Genomic DNA, 20,412 nt, shown 5'->3' on the forward strand with positions numbered 1-20,412 from the left:
TCTTTTGTTTACTACTTAGCGGCTGTGTACCTGTGGGTTTATTCTGTGTGTTAATGGATGTTCTAATCTTGGTGTTTTTCCAGTGATTTCTCTTGGTGCAATCCAAATACAGTAGGTGTGTCTTGTTTACCTGAGATTTGCAAGAGTTTGAGCTGGCCAACATGTTAGTTTTTTTCATATGGTTGATTACTGGCATGTTGATTTCCCATTTTTGAGCCATATTTTCAACTTTCTTCGTCATTTTCATATAGCAATCTCGTCATATGTTAACATTGTCGTCTATGGAAATTCAATTAGTGGTATGAGCCCTGCTACCCACAGTCAGCTGGCACACACGTGATAATAAAATAGATGCGATATTTACTATATGGGGGCCGCCATCTTGAATGACGCATAAAACTAAATAAGAGACAAGTTATGAAACGCGTTTTTCAGATTCTTACAAATCAGGACAAAAATACCAATCTTTCACAAAAATACGGTCCGTTGGGGTTATATTAAGCCAACCGATAACAAAATTCGGCCGAATTCGTCGTTTTTGTGTGGAAAAATCCCTTGCATACGAACACCTAATTACGCGAAGAACCTAAAACACTAAGCCGGGGTATTTGAAACCGAAATTGTCATCTATGCGTTAGGCCGTCGCTGATTGGCTGCTGTGCTGGAATGCCAATTTTTAGTTTCACAACTTGTCTCTTATTTAGTTTTATGCGTCATTCCAGATGGCGGCCCCATATAGTAAATATCGTATTTATTTTATTATCACGTGTGCGCCAGCTGACTGTGCTGCTACCTTTCGTAGCTCGATTCAGTCTGGGGAGGGAATTATGGGTAGTCGATGTGACCGACTCTGACCTAACATGACCTCATCTCATGGGGTTACCGCGCATCCTCGACTAAGACCGGCTGAACGACTCGGTGACTCGAAGTTGTACTGGAATAGAAGATTGTCATTTCTAAAGATAGTTTTCAGATGAATTCATATCCGAGAATAAGTGAGTATAACAAGCTGGGTGAACTTCCATTACTTCGTACACGGTTACGAATAAAACAAACATGCGTCGTACTTTGAACGGCACTCGGAAGTTATTCCGGAAGTTCATCGTGGAAAGGGACCGCGTCTGTGCATCTTATGTTGTCATAGTTGTGATTGTTTAGTACATGTTCAGCATTCAGCTAAGTTCAAAGTTATCTCAGTCGATCTAGGTATTGGTGTTGGTGCGGCTGCGTCCCTCGATAACATTAAGGAGTGTATTTCGATTTGGCTGGTCAGTTAGGGATACACACAAGCATTCTGAATTTCCAGGAAAAAAAGGATTATTTAAAACATATCGGTGCCTTCTTGTCAACATTTAGAAATGCGCTTGAATCTTGTCATAGTAAACTTGATGTTGAAATTGTCTTCTACGAATATTCATTATTTGCGTGATAGAAAAATAAAGTACTCCGTGCCACAGTCTATCCAGCCGGGATAGAGTGACTGTGTCGAAAATAACAATTTTGAAAACACTCCAGATATTATATCACCACGGAGCGTGAATTGTATACTGAAATCTGGAGTCTGGTCGCCATCTTTTCTTTTATACACCCGAGCCATGGTTTAAGTCATATTTTAATATTTTTTAAAAATTTCAGTATAAATTTGTATTCAAAAAATGCAAATGTCTTTCATCAAAAAAATAAAATTTACAGATGAGACCGTGGAACGAATATTCACACCAGCCTCAGTCTTCCTGCCATCTCTCAAAAATGTGTTTAATGTATGAAATTAATAGTATTTATTTATCATTTTCCACAGTATTTTATTGACAAAAATGTCAATGTCACATATTGTCAGTGCAAAGAAAAGCAAAAAATTCAAACCTTGGAATGAGAGTGATGAAGAAGACTCTGAGGGCGCTATGGCAGCAGCTACCTCAAAAACAAGTCAAAAAGGAGCAGAGCCTGAAAAAGCCAAGAAGAAGGTAACTGTCCAGAGCAAACTATTAGTAGTGCATGTTCTTCCATAAATAACATGTCTTTGGTCAAAATACAGTCTTGTATATATATCTTGATAGTCTTGAAGAAATATTTATCAAAAACGCACAACGTCAAACACCAAAAAGTGAAATATAAAAAAAAGTAAATTTGAGCATATTCTTATCTGTGATTTTAATCAAGTTGTGCTACACTTGAAGTCAATAAGTCAACTACCCAAAATAAAAAAAAAAATTAAAGAGTGATTTATGTAGGTTTTCAAATCAAATAATATATTCTCAGAAATAGAGCCAATTCAACTACACTGGTATTAGCAGTAAATTAGAAGTCACTTTAAACATATCACATGAAAAATTAATACCACATTTTTGTTTTTGCTAAAATCCATCTCACCAGTTCTGAAGCAAATTTTTATGTTGTCCTCAAAAAATTTGGCTATTTTTGTCCCAAACTTCTGAAGGACAGTGCAGGCTATAAACACCACTATTTTGTGAATTTGTGATAATAACAGGGAGTTGGTGGTGAAAAGATTAAGTAAAAACCATTTAAAGTGCAAACTTGCCATACCAAATAGCGTTGATTACATTCATGTGCAATTAAAGCAGGAGGGTGTCACCTGAGCATGCGAGGGAATTTAGTCCCAAGCGACCATAACAACACATGCTAAAAACGCAAAGGCTCATGGGTAGATGCTTGTTTGTAAACAATGACACGCTATGGCCATGTGGCGCATGCGCAGGTGACAGCTCTCTTGCTTTAAATCAACCCTTACCTTTGTGTGATAAAGATGAGAAATGTGGTGTGAAATTTGGTTCTCTGTATCTGAGAGTACATGTTGTTCAAGTTGCCTTCAGGGACAGTGTGTTTGGATCAGTTTTGAGCATATGCACATCTAAAAGCAATTAAACACTAATTAAGTAATTTTTCATGTGAGAATTACAAAAATCAATTCAATACATGTCTCTCATGATAGTTAAGAATAAATAAATGAATGAAAAATAAGATACTGCTGGTTACTGGTAACTTGTTTTCTAAAATGACATGCACAGGCACCTTTTTATTTTTCATGAAAACAGATTCTTTCTTTAATTTTTTCTACAATTCTGGCCAAAAAAGATGCTGCATATAGTATTTAAATAGATGCATGTTATATTTGTTATTCTGGGTCCAACTGACGATGAATAAACATTGATGGTTCATAAGTTTTTTAAAAACTAAATAAAAATTGCTATCTTTATTTACAGGGATTTGTTTTTTCTGAGGTAAAAGGCGATTTATTCAAATGTCCTCAAACAGATGCTTTGGCCCATTGTATCAGTGAAGATTGCAAGATGGGGAAAGGTATCGCGAAAGAATTTAAAAAGAGATTTGGCGGAGTGGATGAGCTCATCTCACAAGGTAGGAAATTCTTTACAAGATTTGTAGAATACGTCAATATCTGTAGAATTGACGATTTCCAAGTTCTTTGTAAAGAATAAGTTTATTCCATTCCCACCATAAGCGGCGCAATCGTTGGGGTCAATACACTTCCGGTCTATCAAAACGTACATGACCTGATTTTGGGTAATCCATTTTGTGGATTCCCACAAAATCAGTCCTGTTTGACGGCACACTGGTGATTATTTATAGAAAAACCACCTTCATACAAGAACCCCCTGCCCATAGTGAACACTTTTATATAATGACCATCTACCTATAGTGACAAACATTCAAATTTTCCCTTATATGGGGATGAACTACATTACCAACATTGATGTGTTCCATGTTATTGACGTCGCAGTCAAACAGTTTTTGTTGTGTATGTTGGACACTGACATGTTATAGTGTGATGGAAATTGAATCCTGTCATTCATGCAAATGTTCGCATAGCGCAAAACGTTTTTTGTTGTCATTTTAGGCTATACAGTAATATTTTATAATGTATAATAATAATGTTATTACGAGAATACTGAAAATTATGAACTCAGGCAGTACTAGTCGCATCGATACTCCACTATAGATCATTTGATACAATCACTGTACTGCCTTTGTTCATACTTTCTGGTATTCTCATGATAACTTCATATTATGTAATATCATTTGATTTTATACTTCAGGTATTAAAACTGGTGGATGTGGAGTACTTGAAAGAGATGGTAGATATGTATATTATATGGTGAGTATATATAACAGTTTGCGTTTTTTTATTTATTAAATACCAATGGTTTGGCTGCCATCTTGGTTCATGCGCAAAAATGGCTTTTGTTTCGCATGTGTGCTATAACCGATATTTTGCATATTGCATATATGGCCAATGGTTACTAACACCCCCCCCCTCCCCGAACCTAGAACTATAATCTTACATCTCTGGTGTAAGATTCAGTGAGTGTGCACATTTTACTGTTTAGAAAATTATGAATTATGAATATCATAGTACTGACATAGTTAAGTTTGAGGGCAGAGAAAAAATGTCCTAGTAAATAAACTCTTGTTTATAAATCACCGGTCTGTAGCATTTTGCTACATTTTGTCACCTGCTCATAAATACACTGTTTTCCTTAACAGACATCAAGTTGCCAACTTGAATTTGATGAACAGCCACACCTATATAATTCTTCCCTTGTGCTTTTTAGTGATGTGTTATTTACTTTTCATAGATCTTATTTATCATTTAATAATAGTAGTTTTTTTTAATGTTGGTAATTGTGAAAGACTAGTTACCATAAAAATAACTCATAAGATGTAGATAATATAATGGAAAATCAGCAAAAAGTAATTAAAAATATTATAACTAAAATAAAATATATATGGTAAGTAAATAAATAAAAAATACAGGCAACCCGCCTTGATCAAAATTATTATCATAATTAATTAAGTGCGTCTATTTCTGAAGTACTCACAGTTTCAGCTTGCATGTATTGACTCGTCGTATGAAGTCCGAAAACGGGGACTATTAATTTGGGTCTGTTCGTCCGTCCATCCATCCGTACATCCGGAGCTATATCTCTGACACCCATTGATGGATTTCATTCAAACTTACATGAAGACAATACATAATGTCTTACATATACACGTTAAGTTACTTTATAATCGGAGCCATTTTCGATGTAAAATTTGCTATTTCTGATACCTAAACGTGTCCGCACTAGTTTCTTGGGGATGACTGGGCTGATTTGGATCAAAGTTGGTATGATGATTATACATATTGGGTTGTAGGTGCACGTCATGTTCGTGATTTGAACAAATATGGCCGACTGGCGGTCATCTTGTTTTTCATGGTACCCATGCTACTTTATCTTGAATGCAACGATTGTTTCTGTTTAAATTTTGTACAAAGATAGTATACCAAGAGATACATCTGCACCAACTTGATTTTTGTGATTCAATTCAATATGGCTGGCCGACGCCCAATTTTCATGTAAAAGCGCTAAATCGTCATTTTTACATGTCTGGAGCTGCTTCTCAGAGATGACTAGACCAATTTGGATCAAAGCTGGTATGATAATCATACATATTGGGTTATAGTTGCATGTCATGCCTACTTTCCCATGAATGCAATCAACATTTCTGTTTAAATTTTGTACAAAGACAGTATAGCAATAGATACATCAACATGGACATTATTTTTGTAATTTGATTTAATATGACTGCCCAATGTTCAATTCTCGTGTTAAAGAACTAAATCATAATTTTTTACAAATTCATCTCCTAATAATGGTTTCAATCTAATCTCAATGACTTCATCAGCATCAAATTGATATGTCAGATCACAAAATTTTAGACGTGGACTGTGTCATTAACAATTGCACATTCATCACTCTCATATTGCATTACACTGGGTAATAAATATTATAATGTAATGTCCCAACCAGACAACCATAATAATAATTTGGCTTTTATGTTAAAAACCATTTCATTAAAGAAATGATCTTGAACATTGGGAACCACATATTAACCTTTTCACCACCAGTTCCCTCGTTTCATGACAAATTCACAAAATATGTTGGAGTTTATTTCCTTTGGAATATTGGGACAGAAATAACCAATTTTTTTGAGGAAAAACTGAAAGTTGAACCAAATTTTGCTATTTGACTTATAAAAAGTGCAGGAAAATTTGGGCGTGAAAGTCTGGTGGTTTAAGGTTAGGTAGGATAGCGTGTTTTCCTGAAATAAGTTTTGGCACTCTGTAATTTTTTTTAATTTTCATTAGTTTTAAATTGTAATTTCCTTTCATAAGATTATGGCATTGGGTATAATTTTATTTCTACTTCTTTCCATATCTCTAGGTTACAAAAGAAATTTACTCTAAAAGACCGACTTACAAGTCTTTAGAGTCCAGCTTAGAAGTTATGAAAAAGCACTGCAGAGCTCACAATGTGAGCGGACTTTCCATGCCACGGATAGGGTGTGGATTAGATGGATTGGAGTGGAAGCGCGTATCTCAAATGCTACGTGATTTGTTTAAAGATACTGATATAACAATCTCAGTTTATTCATTTTAGTAATGAAACCGTTTATATTTAGTTTCTGCTGCGATGATATGATTGACATTTTCACCACCAGTTCCCTCGTTTCATCACAAATTTGCAAAATTTTTTGAGTAAAAACTGAAAATTAACTCAAATTTAGTCTGTTGGCTGCAAAATTAGGGTTCGTTTCCAAAAATATTGAATTTTTTTAGAAGAAAAGTGCAAAAAGGTTTGTGCGAGAAAGTCTGGTGGTTAAAAAGGTTAAGGCAGGTGCACTACTGAGCATGTTACTGCACTTATATGCAATGCATTATGGGAGATAACTTCCCATTGTATATAATGGAAAACTATTATCACACTGGAAACTCACTAAATTTTACATCAATTTTTGAAATATTTATCAATATTAGGTTTCATGTCAAAAATAATAATAAACAACTTTTTACTCCTAAGTCATCGAGCAAAATTGTGTATATAACCAATGTGAAAATGTTATTTTGACCATTATACATGACATTTTGGACTCTTGTATCTCGAAAAATAATCCAGTGACCCCAAAGTTATTTGGGTTTTTGGTATTCTGATGGTATGAATCCATAAAAGTAAAAGAATGATGAACGTGACATGTCATCTTTAATTTATCTTGCATCTACTTAAAGAATTGGTCTTTTTTTCTACTATGTCTCAAATGTCTTTCACTGAGTGTAGCATACAAGTACATGACCATGTGACTACTGTATGCATATTATATATATTTATATACTGTAAAATACATTATTTCAGCTGAAGTTAATTTTCGTTGAATAGACTTTTTTTGTGTTTTGTATGGAATTTATTTTCAGTGATTTTTGACAAATTGAATGTAAAACATAAGAAAAAGGTATATTCGCTAGATTTTATTTTCACTGAATCATTCCTTCAGCGAAAATAGCTAACATTAATTTCAAGCGAAAATAAAGTATTCCACAGTATATGCATTTGTACTTCCTGGTGATACAATCCATCTCATACTGAGAACTCTTACAATACATATGTATGCATTTGTAATTTTTTTTTGTCAAGTTTTTGACCATCATATGTAATTCATAAAATATTTATAAATATTTCATGTGTTTGTGAAATTCACTATATTGCTTTAGAAATCTTTCATGGTGCACCAATATTCTGCTATTGTGTTTGATAATGTCAAGTAAACAAGATTACCGTATATTCAGACATTGTGATTATGGTATTTTTGATATTTTTTTTTTTTATTTCTTTTTTTAATACTATTAAAATGGGCACTTGTAGAATCATCAGTCTGTCTGTCTGTCTATCTGTCTGTCTGTTTGTCTATCTGTTTGTGTGTCTGTCTGTTTGTGTGTCTGTCTGTTTGTGTGTCTGTCTGTCTGTCTGTCTGTCTGTCTGTCTGTGTCTGTGTGTTAGACATGTCTTTACCGACCATATAAAAACTACCAGTAATTCATACGTACATAACGTCACATTTGCACATACTTTTGTTTTGTAATGCAATTCAAAATGGCTGAATGGTGTCCATTATGGACCTGTGTCCGTCCATCGTCAGGGAGATTATGGGGGTGACTCCCACTGTTGACTGAATACTCAGAAATGCAGGATAAGTATATTCTGCTTAATTACCAGGTTGTGGCTTTTGTATTTTAGAGAATGCTGTGCTTTCAGAGGGGATGTTAAACTGTCGACTCTGTGTAATGTCCCTGACCTCGGTGCACATAAAAAATCTATTTGTGTAGGCTCGGGATGTTTTGTTCTGCATTTCCGATTCTGTAAATGAACTCTGTTGACAGGGCATATAATCCTATAAATACTGACTATATAAATAAATTTGGTGTTAAAATGTGTCTTAATTTGAGTAATACTGTATGAATTGAATTTTGTTGAAACCTAGTGCTTACACTGAACATCAAGTGTCCTTTCTACATGTCATTTTTTTTAACAGATTAGTTCTAAAATGCAAATTCATTCCCTTTCTAGGTGTCAATCTCAATCGATTTTATTGAAGCTAAGTACTTTGATGCATATCATTTTTTTACAGATTCGAAATGTCCGCCTGGTGGCTGTTTTTGACTTGCCTATACCAATTATCACGCATACTTAAACAAAAAATAATATATATATATATATATATATACATGTATATATATATATTTAATAAAAAGGTGACATAGTTATAATGTTGCACATTGGAATTATCTTCAAAATTATGAAAAATTAATAGGAATCTTATTTAGCGAATGTTCCAACAGAAAACAGTTTGATTTTGTCATGTCACCATAAATGGTGCAGTTTGTATTTATACTTGCTACATTGTCACTTTATTTGATGTCGTTTGGTGGCGATCCGCTCTGCTAGGATTGCCCTTAAAATCACTTTTGTGGGTTTGTGTGTGTTACATATTATTTCTTCTGTGATGTTTTTTTGGCTTGGCCAATTGTGCTCAAACTTGGCAGGTAAGTCGCACCTTCCCCCTAGTTATTTGGAAAAATCTGAAAAAAAAAATGTTGGCCCACCATTGCCATAGCAACAGCCAAAAAACTGTTTTTTGGATAGCTTAACGCCAAATGTACCTCCTACAAATTTGTGATAAAACACCTCAAACATAGCTCATTCTACTCAGCTTATATATTTCAGTATTCACATTATTGTTACTAACTGTTGAATTTTCCAATACACTTATTGGAGTAAGTAAGAAACCAACAACTATATCTATTGATAGGCATGTTGACATTTGGTAGTTACTCCAATGATAAATATCCGTATTCCGTTTGCTATACCCTTTTGAATGATGTAAGTTACTGTGTTTTGTATGAACTTATCTAAATCTTTGACATTAATTACAATTCTACTGGCTGTATATTATGTACTACATAGATATCACAATTTGGATACAATATTAGCTGGTCATGTGACGTCATTAACTGTTCATATATGATTATTAGCAACCCATTGTACATTTGCATTTAATACTAACTGGTAATAGATGTAGAAGTTGAATAAGCTGAACTTGTGACCTCATTAATTATGCACATATTGCATTAAGAGATTTATAACACAGGCACATTTACTAAATTAGAAGCTGGTAATTTACTATTGTGCACATGGATGAAGATATTTTGATATAAACATTCAGCTGATCATGTGACCTAAATAATTATATGCATTTATATATGTCAAACGGTTCCAACTACTAAAGCTGCCAGTACATTAGGGCTAATCTGCACTGGCTCGGAAGGTAAATGATTAGCTAGTTTGAATTTCTAATTTGCATAACATTACTGAGAATGAACGTGCATTCAACGCCACAAGTCTTTTGTTTTTTTAGCCAATCAGAATTCATCTTCCGAGCCAGTGCAGATCAGCAGGTACATTAAAGCGGGTGGGGGGGGGGTCGTCACCTTCGCATGCGACAGTTGGCCATAGCGTGTCATTGTTTACAAACAAGCGTCTACCCATGAGCTTTTGTGTTCTTAGCCTGTGTTGTTAACTTGCTTGGAACTCAATTCCCGCGCGTGCGCAGGTGACGACCCTCCCGCTTTATTAACCCTAAGTGTGTGTTCTGGCTACTGCATAACTAAGCACGCATATATAATATAATGAGAATGACACACATTGTACAACAGAGTGTTATCAGAGATTAGTATATAGACCAGTTCTTACACAGATGCAATGAACACGTTTACATTAATGAACAAACAAAATAACAACTATTCCAGATAGCAACGTAATATAAGTATATAATTGAACCTTAAAAGGCGGCAGTCGTCGCGCCGCGTCCTGTTCGATATGGGACTCATAGCGACGTATACAACGCGTGTAAAATACATTTTTTATTTACATGAAATTCGAATTTGAACACGTGCTGCGCGACGACCACCGCGTTTTAAATTATGAAGAATTCTCACAAAACAATTCATTACAATAAACCCCATCCCTGAATTTTAAATACCTTCACAGTCACATGCAGACAAGCAGGCATTGACAATTCGCCTGCACACGAAACACGCCCACTCCGGTCCGGGAGTCACCACACAGTTTCACACAATGACATGCACAGCGGGCGTTGTTCCAATCTACCATTCAGATGCCTCCACACGGAGTTGCAGTTCAATCAGACGTCGTTACTGTTTTCGGTATGTCATACATCAATGAATGAATTTGAATAACATATTAGCTGGTCATGTGACCAATTTATGCACATATTAATTCCTAGAGATATATTATAAAATACACATGTACTACTCACAGAGAATAATAATGAACATGCATAAGGAGATTTGTAGGAAAGTCGCGGTGACGTGCATTTGAAAAAAATTACAAAAACAAATACGTGCCATTGAAACACATTCAGTTAAAAGGGGGTCTTTTTTCATACGATTCAGCGCTCTGTACACATACACTTACGACAGTAGCGGTTCAGCAATGGATTACAGCGGGGTAGTCGTCACCTGCACATGCGTCAGATAGCCATAGTGTGTCATTGTTTACAAACAAGCGTCTACCCATGAGCCTTTGCGTTTTAGCGTGTGTTGTTATCGTCGGTTGGGACTCAATTCCCGCGCGTGCGCAGGTGACGACCCTCCCGCTTTAAGCTTGGATAATGGCAACATTGTTGAATGAGTTTCTAATCAAGACATTAGATTATAAGCACGCTGGTGACCAGAGGTTTATAATACAAACAAACGGGGCATTTGTATTTGGGTGTGAATTGAGTTTATACTTTTTCCAGTCGATACAGATTTTTTTCTTGTTACATTTAATGTATTATCCATACTAATTAGATGAACATGACTTAATTATTGTACAAGACAGTAAAGTGAGTTAGCTCAATGTAATTTACAAAGTGAAAATAGTTGGCCAGCAATATTGAACGTAAATATTTAAATAAGATCAACGCATTGTGTTTCTTGTGTGAATGTGGCGAATTTTAGTTGTGTTGCGACACTGCGATAACAAACGTATATGCCAAATAAAATATGTTTTTGTCTTATTGGTAATAATCATTAGCAAATCTATAATATTTTACTTTTACTTTTTACCCACAGTATGAATATGTATACGTTTAGAAGTGTAAATATGATTTAATTCACACAAACAAATACTAATTTACGTTATGAAAACGTATAGTAATTTCTTGCGCATGCTTCATTTATCAGATGCAGTAACAACAGCACTTACACGGTTTTACGTGTCACTTTTTAGTATTTAAATCACCTGCGCATGCGTCAGATGGCCATAGCGTGAGTGTCATTGTTTACAAACAAGCGTCTACCCATGAGCCTTTGCGTTTTTAGCGTGTGTTGTTACCGTCGCTTGGGACGACCCCTCCGCTTTATTTAATCAGTTGTTTTAGTGGTTGTCGGGAATGCCACTCTTTATTTGTGAGATTCTTATCGCATAAGTCTTTATGTTGTTTGAATGCAATCTTCCTTTGGAGTGTAGAAACGTCATCTTCAAGCAACTGGCAATATTCATTGTTGTTTTTCATAGTTCTACATTTTTCTGCACTCTCAGATAGTTTCATACGAAATATTGATAAATCTGTATAAAAATCACCATCATAATTCTGTATTTTACGCCACAGTGACTGGTTGAAATGTTCGTATACTCGCGTATCGAGAGACAATCTCTCCCCAATTACTTGCCCCATTTCTTTCGTCATGGGTGGTCGTTGTATCTCGGATACTTTTTGTGAACGATATATTATATCGTCAAATGTCCAACACATCATCTTTTTCAATAGAACTAGAGATTCGTCCATATATTCTGTGATCATCACCAAATCAAATTCTTTTTCCATTTCCAACAATCTAACACCATTCGTTACATTAAACCAGGTTGACACTCGAGATACTAACACGCTATCTAAATATTCCTGATAAGTGTTATCCAATAGAAATGTTTCAAGTGGATTAGATTGGTTATCCAACTTATACCTTTTATCATAGTTCATGAAATAAAATTTAGACTCGAATGAATCAATTGGTGAACGGATAATGGTTATGAACTTAGCTCTTGGTATAAAGTTCTTAAGCACGTTGTAGTCGTACCGAAATATATGATTCGCCATAAAATTGAATTCAGTCGATGGATCATTGCAAGTACGGTGAACTCGCACTGTGGAATTTGCAATGCCTATCATCATGCTGCTCATGGGATTTGGAAGCGCAACTTTGAGGTCATTGTACAAGCCATATCTGAAGAATATCGATGATACAGTGCTACTACCTGTTTTGGAAGTTTTACGAAATATGAAGTATTTGTAAGGTTCACAAGTGTTTGGTTTTCTGGAGAATACACGTCGTCGGTGAGTCGGTTTGATATTTGTTTGATAGTAGTTGATCATTTCTTCGAATGAGTCTTTATAATCTTGATTATTTAATGAAATCAAATCGCCTTCATTTGAATAGACTTGTTCATTGGTTAATCTAAAAAAAGAAATAAAATGCAAATTCACGTGTGAAACGTTTAATGTGTAGAATGAATGGGAGACAGAATAAAATATAGTGTTAATGAACCATAAATATCATTCGGTTTTACACTTTAAGTACAATGTATAATACGAATATATATAAAATTTGTCCATGCTTGTGAATGTTTTGTTTTAAAATGGTATCCCTTTTACAGAAATGAATAAAGCCACGATCTTAACTCAATAGTGTGTCTGCTTCATGGTTGATCGAAAGACACTGAGAGACCGATTTCAGTCTCCTACAACAAGGACAAATTATATTTTAAAGTTGATGAAGACGTTGCACCCTATGCCCCAAGTAAATATATGTCATCATAAAAATAATCTCGGTCTGAATGTCCAATAGACTAGGAATAACAGGATAGGGTCCTAGAAATCTAATCGTGATTCTCTCAGATAATTACCGAATAATATAATAAAATAACGGAAAGGTCGTGATTTAACTACCGAATCATCGATGTAGGAAAACGATGATTGAAAAATGTCTATCATCGTCGCATTGGTGCTCGTTGATGGCGTTGTAGTTTTTATCTCCGGCATAAACATTGTGTTTGTAGTTAAACAACTGCCATCCAAGCTAAATTTCAAAATCTAATAATCGACTAACAATGCGGTAATCTCACGTGCAAATCATCTGAATTGTTTCCATCTTGAAGTAAACGATATATACAAGTAATATGTAAGCTCGAAAACTGTTGACTAAGCTTAAACTCTTGGACGCAAGACACAGAACGTCTGAGAAGCCAGATTAACATCTTACACAGTAGTTATTCTGACTAAATTATTGCTGAGCTAGCAAAATGCAAATTAGTAAATTTCGGGATGAGCTCTGTGGTAAGGGTTCGGGTTGCGCACCTATCCAAGGTACAGAACACTATTAAGTAACAATATTGGCCAATTGAGAGTACTGTTTGAGAACTGTTTATTTTTTTTAATTACAGGCAGTGTGTCACAGAATATGCGTGTTACGTAATTCCTGTTATAGACAATGGGTCATAAACCTGTAGATATTACACCTGGTATATGTATGTATCATAGTGAACTACATATTGTATTCCATCAAAAATCAACTGCTCAGTTCATTAAGTAGTGTAACAATGCACCCATAGCGTCCACACCGTTTGCTGATTTGGAAAATGTTGATTCGAAGCCAGAGAACAAAGAAAAAGTACTTTCTTCATAGATGCTGGCAATGAATGCTGACAAGACAAAAAACTGCCCTTTACCAGAAATAAACACTATGCAGAGAACAGGCTAGGGACAAAGAGTGGTATCAAAATCAAGTCGTCATAATGAATCGTTTTCGTATAATGAATATATATTATTTCTGAATTTCTATAATTTATTTCTGACTCTTATTATCTTAGGTTCTGCGGACTCATACTAAAAAAGGCAATACCATCTACCATCTCGGCTTCTCTGCTGATAAATTTGGACAATGTATTTAATGTATAACTTACTCTGGAATCGACTTCTTGTAGTTCATTCCTCTATACACCAACAGTGGACAAAGTGCCAATTGAATCAGGATCAATAACTTCAGAAACCTCTCCATCACGAATGCGTTCTGTCGACAAATGATACAGAATATACTATGAAGTGTTAGGTCTAATATATAATGTAATATAACAGTATATAATAGACATCCTTAATGCACCTCTAGTGGCGTGGCGACTTTATGACGCAAATGAATGACCCAAAGACCAATCCAAGCATCGATATCACTTTGATTTTTAGTTACCTGTCACCGAAGATTACGATTTTGAGAGATCTGGTAATAGGAACGACATGCGACATTGATTCCATCCATACACGTAAGTTTGACTCCACAGAAGTGTGTCATCACTAGAGACTGCGATATGATCAACAAAATGTGCAGAATTTGTTGAAATGTGTTTATACAGAAAACTTATATGTTGGGGAAATAATTAGAGTGCGTTCTATTTGATTCGAAGGAACACAAACTGTGTTGCATTGGGTGGGTTCGTGGGAATGACGGCTTGCTTGATGATTTAACTAGAATGGAAAGTGGATGATAAAAGAGAGCAAAGAAGCTATATAATACAATATTCGAAAGAGTTGTCATGAAGAGTGCCATAGCAAAAATGGAACGCTGCGGAAAAGGACTGGAAATTCATGTCAACAAACCTTTTCTTTGTTACACGGAATCTGAGTTGAAAGAAAATGCAATTCAGTGCGCGCGGGTGAGTCAGTATATGTTAACAATGCTGACATTTTCAACAAAACCCAGACTCACATATGACTAGTTTTGACAGCAACCTGTGGACGTTTTAATATTTGATAATCTGTCTATTGATTAGGTAACACAGGAGACATAGCATTTTGGCTGTCATTTGGTACAAAATTGTTGGGCGAATGTTATCACAAAGAACATATTTTACATTCCCAAATTCGCTACTATTTACATCTATAAGTCCAAAGGGCATTTGTGTCTGTGTTGAACAGTGCATTGATTAGAGAAGCCTGATTTCTATATCACTAATGATTGGAAATATTGATGATGTAAAATTTGATAACCCTGTAAAAGTGTCGATTTTGGTACAAGATTATATTGGCTTGCAAAACAAAATGTCTGAATTACAGCTCTATTCTTTTTAAATAGGATTTAAAGAAAAGCGAAATTTATTATATATACAAGGTTGGGTGACAGCCTTAAAAATGTTCTTTCAATTAATTATTAATCGTCTTCTGAGGCTCTGGCTCACTCAAGTCATCAGTATTAATTAAACTTGAGATCAAACTTTGCTTTAGCATACTTTCCTTCCCCCATATTGTGGTATCGTCCGAAAGTGACGCAGGTTTAGACTATTGTCGCCTGCTTTATGTTATGATCCGATCAACTGATCTGCCGTATATCGCGTGATATACCGCCTTCACATGGTATTGTCTGACCAATCAGAACGCGCCATTTCAGGATACAGCAAAGCACGGCATTATAATTCCAGATAATGCGCCTATGTACAATCTGAATATGAGGTGGATATATCGCAGTAAAGAGATCTACACGAAAGTTTAATAATATTTGGACAAATATGGCGCTATAGAACTGTGATGCAGTTTCTAACTACTTTTTGCAGCAGCGTCGCCTCTTTTCCAATGTCCTTGGATCAGTTTGTGCTAATCAGTGATATCAGGATACACAATATACAGCAAAAAACATAACTTGAATCAAGAAAGAGGATAATACGAACATTCAGTGAAGGTGAAAGGATACATTCTTTCACTAACACAAAAACAAGGAATATATGCTGAACATAACAGATGGATGAATAGTATAAGATTTTATTGGTGCATAAACATTCTGGTCGAAATGCTCTAGAAATTTTTACCTACGCTGAATGTATGTACACACACATTTGATGGGCTGAAAAGGGAATGAAGAGCCCTACACTGAAACAGTTCAAAAACACTGAAGAATCGTCTGTACTTAAAAGAGTTCTCCTGGAAAGGGAAGGAAGCATTGGTGAAGTTCAACTAAACGATACGTTTCACCGTGAATTGTACAACTACCTTCCTGCTCCGGTTGAGATAGATCAAATAGTGAGGCTTTAATTTGCAGTGACAATACGTCAGCTCTGCAGAGTATATTAAAGAAGATTATTTATTTCCAAGAATGGCAAATCATTATATCTGATTGTAACTGCAAAACTGGTGTTATTGTTGATGTTATGGGACTTGTCAGAAAATATGAATCGTTTAACAATGAAGTTAGAGTTATGCTAGGCGACTTTTACTGTGATGACATGCATCAAGTACCAGACAAATATGATGGACTTCATAATGTACAATACTCCAATGAAAATCCTGTATCTGTAAAATTCAAGTGAACGAGAAACGAGAATTTCAAGTAAATTTTAGAAAGACTGTAAAACACCGGGATGATTTTGTAAACAAACAACAGAGCAAGCTTGTGACAGACTATTCATCAATTCCTGGTCAGACAGCTCTGACATCCTACCCGCTGGTGTCAAACTTACTCTTGCTGGAGGCTTTGAGAACAGAAAAAATGTCACTACTTTACAATATCAAGACCAAAACAGTGACATGCCTAACACTAATATATTGACCATTGGTTCCTTGCAAGCACACATAACGAAGCAGACTTTTGTGTTGTTACGCACTTTATACAGCTGTCTGTGTTTACAAAGGATGTGGCCAACTGTCATTCGATCATCGGATACTGATATCACACAGATAGCTGTATATCTCTTTGGAATGCTAGCTGATGAAGATTTAAGATGATTGTTTATCAAAAATAAATACTATATTTCCACGACACTGTCAACCCACTCGCTCAACAACTAAGTGGTTGCTATATCAATAGCTTCTTCTTTGTTGAGGGAATTGTTGTTTTATAGAGGCATCCACTGGTGTAGCAGAAAAGCCGAGTATATATAGCTGGAACGGTAGAATAATGTTCGAAGAGAGCTAGTTTACGACACTATAAGAGTATCAACTGTTTTTTCTAAAATCAGTGTAAGTTGAATGAATTTAAGTACAATTTATATGTGAGAAACCCAGACATCAAATCAATACCCCTACAAATGATACGTACAAATAACACGTACTCGAGATTTGCATCGTGGCGAAGCCATCCCAGTTATTCCGCATCCATTTGAATTAGGATGGATATCGTCATCATCGCAGGGTTCGACTTGTGCTTCTTGGACAAATATAAACAACACTGTTCTAGAAATTGTTTATGAAGAGGAAGACCTTTATGTGACCTTGCCCCATGCAGGTGATACAACTACATTCCAGTGTACGATCACAGACATACTTCTTACAATTTCTTACAACTGATAATTTTCAACTGACAATGAATTATTACTATTTTATTATTAATATAATTATTTGATTTTCATATTTTGTAATCGTTATGTGTTATATTAATAGTATTAGAACATAGTAGAAGTGTTCATTGATGGAATCCTATTAAAATATGCTAAAACATAGAAAGTAGCTATATCATGTATGGTTATATTAGAGATACATGTGAACTCATCAAGTTATGGTGAATTACATTAAAAGCCACTTTTGTATTATTATTAGATCTCAGACTGATTAAAATAGTGTTACGAATATATATATATATATATTAAGTATCATTCTTTTCTGTTCATGCCATGAACCGGAAAAAAATAATTATGTTTGATGTTAAATAGGGTTGTTCGTATTCATGCCTCGCAATAATAATGACAGAAATGTATGAATTTCATCCATACTTAACACTGACGTTATCGCCATCTTGAATTTCACTGACAACTTATAAACGGACCATGTAGGACACGGTCTATAAAGTACGCGAGAACGTCACAAGTGCAGTAATGTCAGAGAGAAAAGTGCGGGTTGAGACAAAGACAAAAGTTTCGAATAATAATACCCAAAGACATTATGTCGCCAAAATAGTGAGATTTGATTTTAAGTACCTTAAATAATGTCAATTATGTCAATCAAGTCTCTACTCGGTGTAAGTCGATCGATGATGATGATGAGATGCCAAGCCATAATGTTTGTGGGAATTAATATGTTGAGTATTTCCGAAACCTTGATGCTTGCTGTCACCAAAAGCATCTGCATATACTGATGACCTACGAAATTATATTGAAATGTTGTGTCAATTATAGATATTACAAATTACCTCTAATGCTGCTATCTTCAGACTCAGTGAACCATGTAACGACGTGACTAAAATATTTAGAATATTATCTAGAGTCTATGAATATATTCCGCATTTAACAACCCAAGCACACATGTTGCATCTTACGCAATAGTCCGATAGATTGAACATCTGATACATATAAAGAAGTATACAATCCACGATAACAAAACAACCGAACGTACATCCTTGGGTCTTTTCAATATGGATTATGGTTTGTATGCAGTGCAATAAGCTTCAAAATCAGGAAGCTGTTATTAACAAACAGACATTTAATATTATGCATACATACCAATGTGATCGTGATTATTGTATGTAAAGACGATAAATAACGAAAATAATGACGATTTAATTAACTGTTGTTTTTTTTTCATTTATAATAATTAACAGTTATAACATTTGTTCTCAAAATCTTTATATTTTTTTCTCTGGTCGGATTAGAATAACATATAAAACGGACAAAGACTACACACGCAACATCTGTTCTTGTAATAATATAATTATGGGTAACAGGTTTTCCCGTTTATAAACCACAACTGAGAACAGTTTTGTCGCTACATTCTTCCGATCATGTTCAAAATTCCACAACTCATTCTGAAGTACCATTTTTTTTTCAAACTTCCCTGACATAGTCGCTGATTTGCTGATTTATTACCCACATAATGATTTCAAGATAGCGTTGACAGTTGGTTTAAAAACTAACGCGTTGTAGAGTTGGACTATCGCAATATATAATAATTACTTTGAAGCGTGTATGATATGCAGTGACTATTAATGTATTGGTGATATGGACTAAATGCTGTTATATAGTACTGTAAAACATGTTGAAAAAGCGATATGCAATTTTAGTGAATTGTGGTAAAATGACGTAATAGCGAAATGTTGATTTTGCGAATCTCTCTTGTCATTGTTGATTTCCTGTTTTCACAATACTTGTCTGTCGCGCGCCAAAACAAATGCGCAGTTATCACCTCCATAAAGAAAAACTATCAATGTAATAAGGAAGCGCCCCGGATTTGTATGTTCCGGATTACTGTATACAAATCCACAAGCCTTGGTCATTTTGAATTTATAATAAAGTCTTTAGCGACACCTTGAATTAGCGAATCAGTTCGCTCGCTAAGGATGAGAAAAAAAATATCTATGTTTCTCCTTTCCGCGCGCATCATTTTAAAATATGCGCCTCGAACGTTGTTTTTTTTCTAAAGCATTCCAAAATTCTCTTGTACTAGCACTTGTCTCAAATTCCCCCCATTTTAGCTCAGTGTTGAAATAATCGCCTCACCGCCTCATTTTAAAATTTCCATAAAACGAGAAATAGAGAATTTTTTTCCTGGCCTAAAAGCCAGTACAGTATTCAATACAAAGCGACCATATTTTAATACAGACTTGATATCTTAGTCAAGAACAAGACTGGTACAGGCTGCCTTTGCGTCGACTATTGATTAGTATGCATGTGTTCGGATATTTATTTACATATTATGTCAAGCACCAGGTTGCGGAAGAGTTAATTGTATGTATGCTTTTATGGTCTTACCAACCTGTTTGGTCTTACCAACCTAAGTACAACTAGAAATCGAGACACGTGGTGAATTAAGTACCTCGTGGCCTAACGGATTTGGTGAACGGTAGTTGTAGTTTCAATCACATCTGAGCATTCTCACATGTGTTTTAAAAAACAATTCTTGACATCTGTTCAATTTGAAACACTCCAAAAAACAAAATTTCCAACGATGTTTCAACCCAAAACACCAGACTATAAATGTTTCGCAAAGTGTTATTGTATAAGGCACATTTATGTTCATAAGAGTAACTATAAC

At 35.1% G+C, this 20,412-nt stretch overlaps 2 protein-coding genes across 4 annotated transcripts; one reads left to right on the forward strand and one right to left on the reverse strand.

Annotated features, from left to right (window-relative positions):
- Positions 1 to 8,267, forward strand: LOC100371153 (ADP-ribose glycohydrolase OARD1-like). 3 transcript variants are annotated; one of them, XM_078008888.2, is made up of 5 exons: positions 1 to 115; positions 1,799 to 1,964; positions 3,222 to 3,375; positions 4,074 to 4,132; positions 6,243 to 8,267. In XM_078008888.2, exons 2-5 carry the CDS (start codon positions 1,815 to 1,817, stop codon positions 6,456 to 6,458), a joined length of 579 nt encoding a protein of 192 aa, XP_077865014.1. In that variant the 5' UTR covers positions 1 to 115; positions 1,799 to 1,814; the 3' UTR covers positions 6,459 to 8,267. The 3 variants fall into 3 exon arrangements, with proteins under 3 accessions (XP_077865014.1, XP_077865015.1, XP_002734397.1); XM_078008889.2 differs by having other exon boundaries at positions 1 to 111; XM_002734351.4 differs by lacking the exon at positions 1 to 115 and adding an exon at positions 690 to 995.
- Positions 8,268 to 11,772: 3,505 nt separating this feature from the next.
- On the reverse strand, positions 11,773 to 14,467 carry LOC100371002 (galactosylceramide sulfotransferase-like). The gene is made up of 2 exons (XM_002734350.2): positions 14,373 to 14,467; positions 11,773 to 12,868 (listed from the first exon to the last, which is right to left on the reverse strand). Exons 1-2 carry the CDS (start codon positions 14,465 to 14,467, stop codon positions 11,773 to 11,775), a joined length of 1,191 nt encoding a protein of 396 aa, XP_002734396.2.
- Positions 14,468 to 20,412: the final 5,945 nt, after the last annotated feature.

Source organism: Saccoglossus kowalevskii, chromosome 18 (assembly GCF_978046115.1).
Source record: "Saccoglossus kowalevskii chromosome 18, keSacKowa6.1, whole genome shotgun sequence".
NCBI classification, from domain to species: Eukaryota; Metazoa; Hemichordata; class Enteropneusta; family Harrimaniidae; genus Saccoglossus; species Saccoglossus kowalevskii.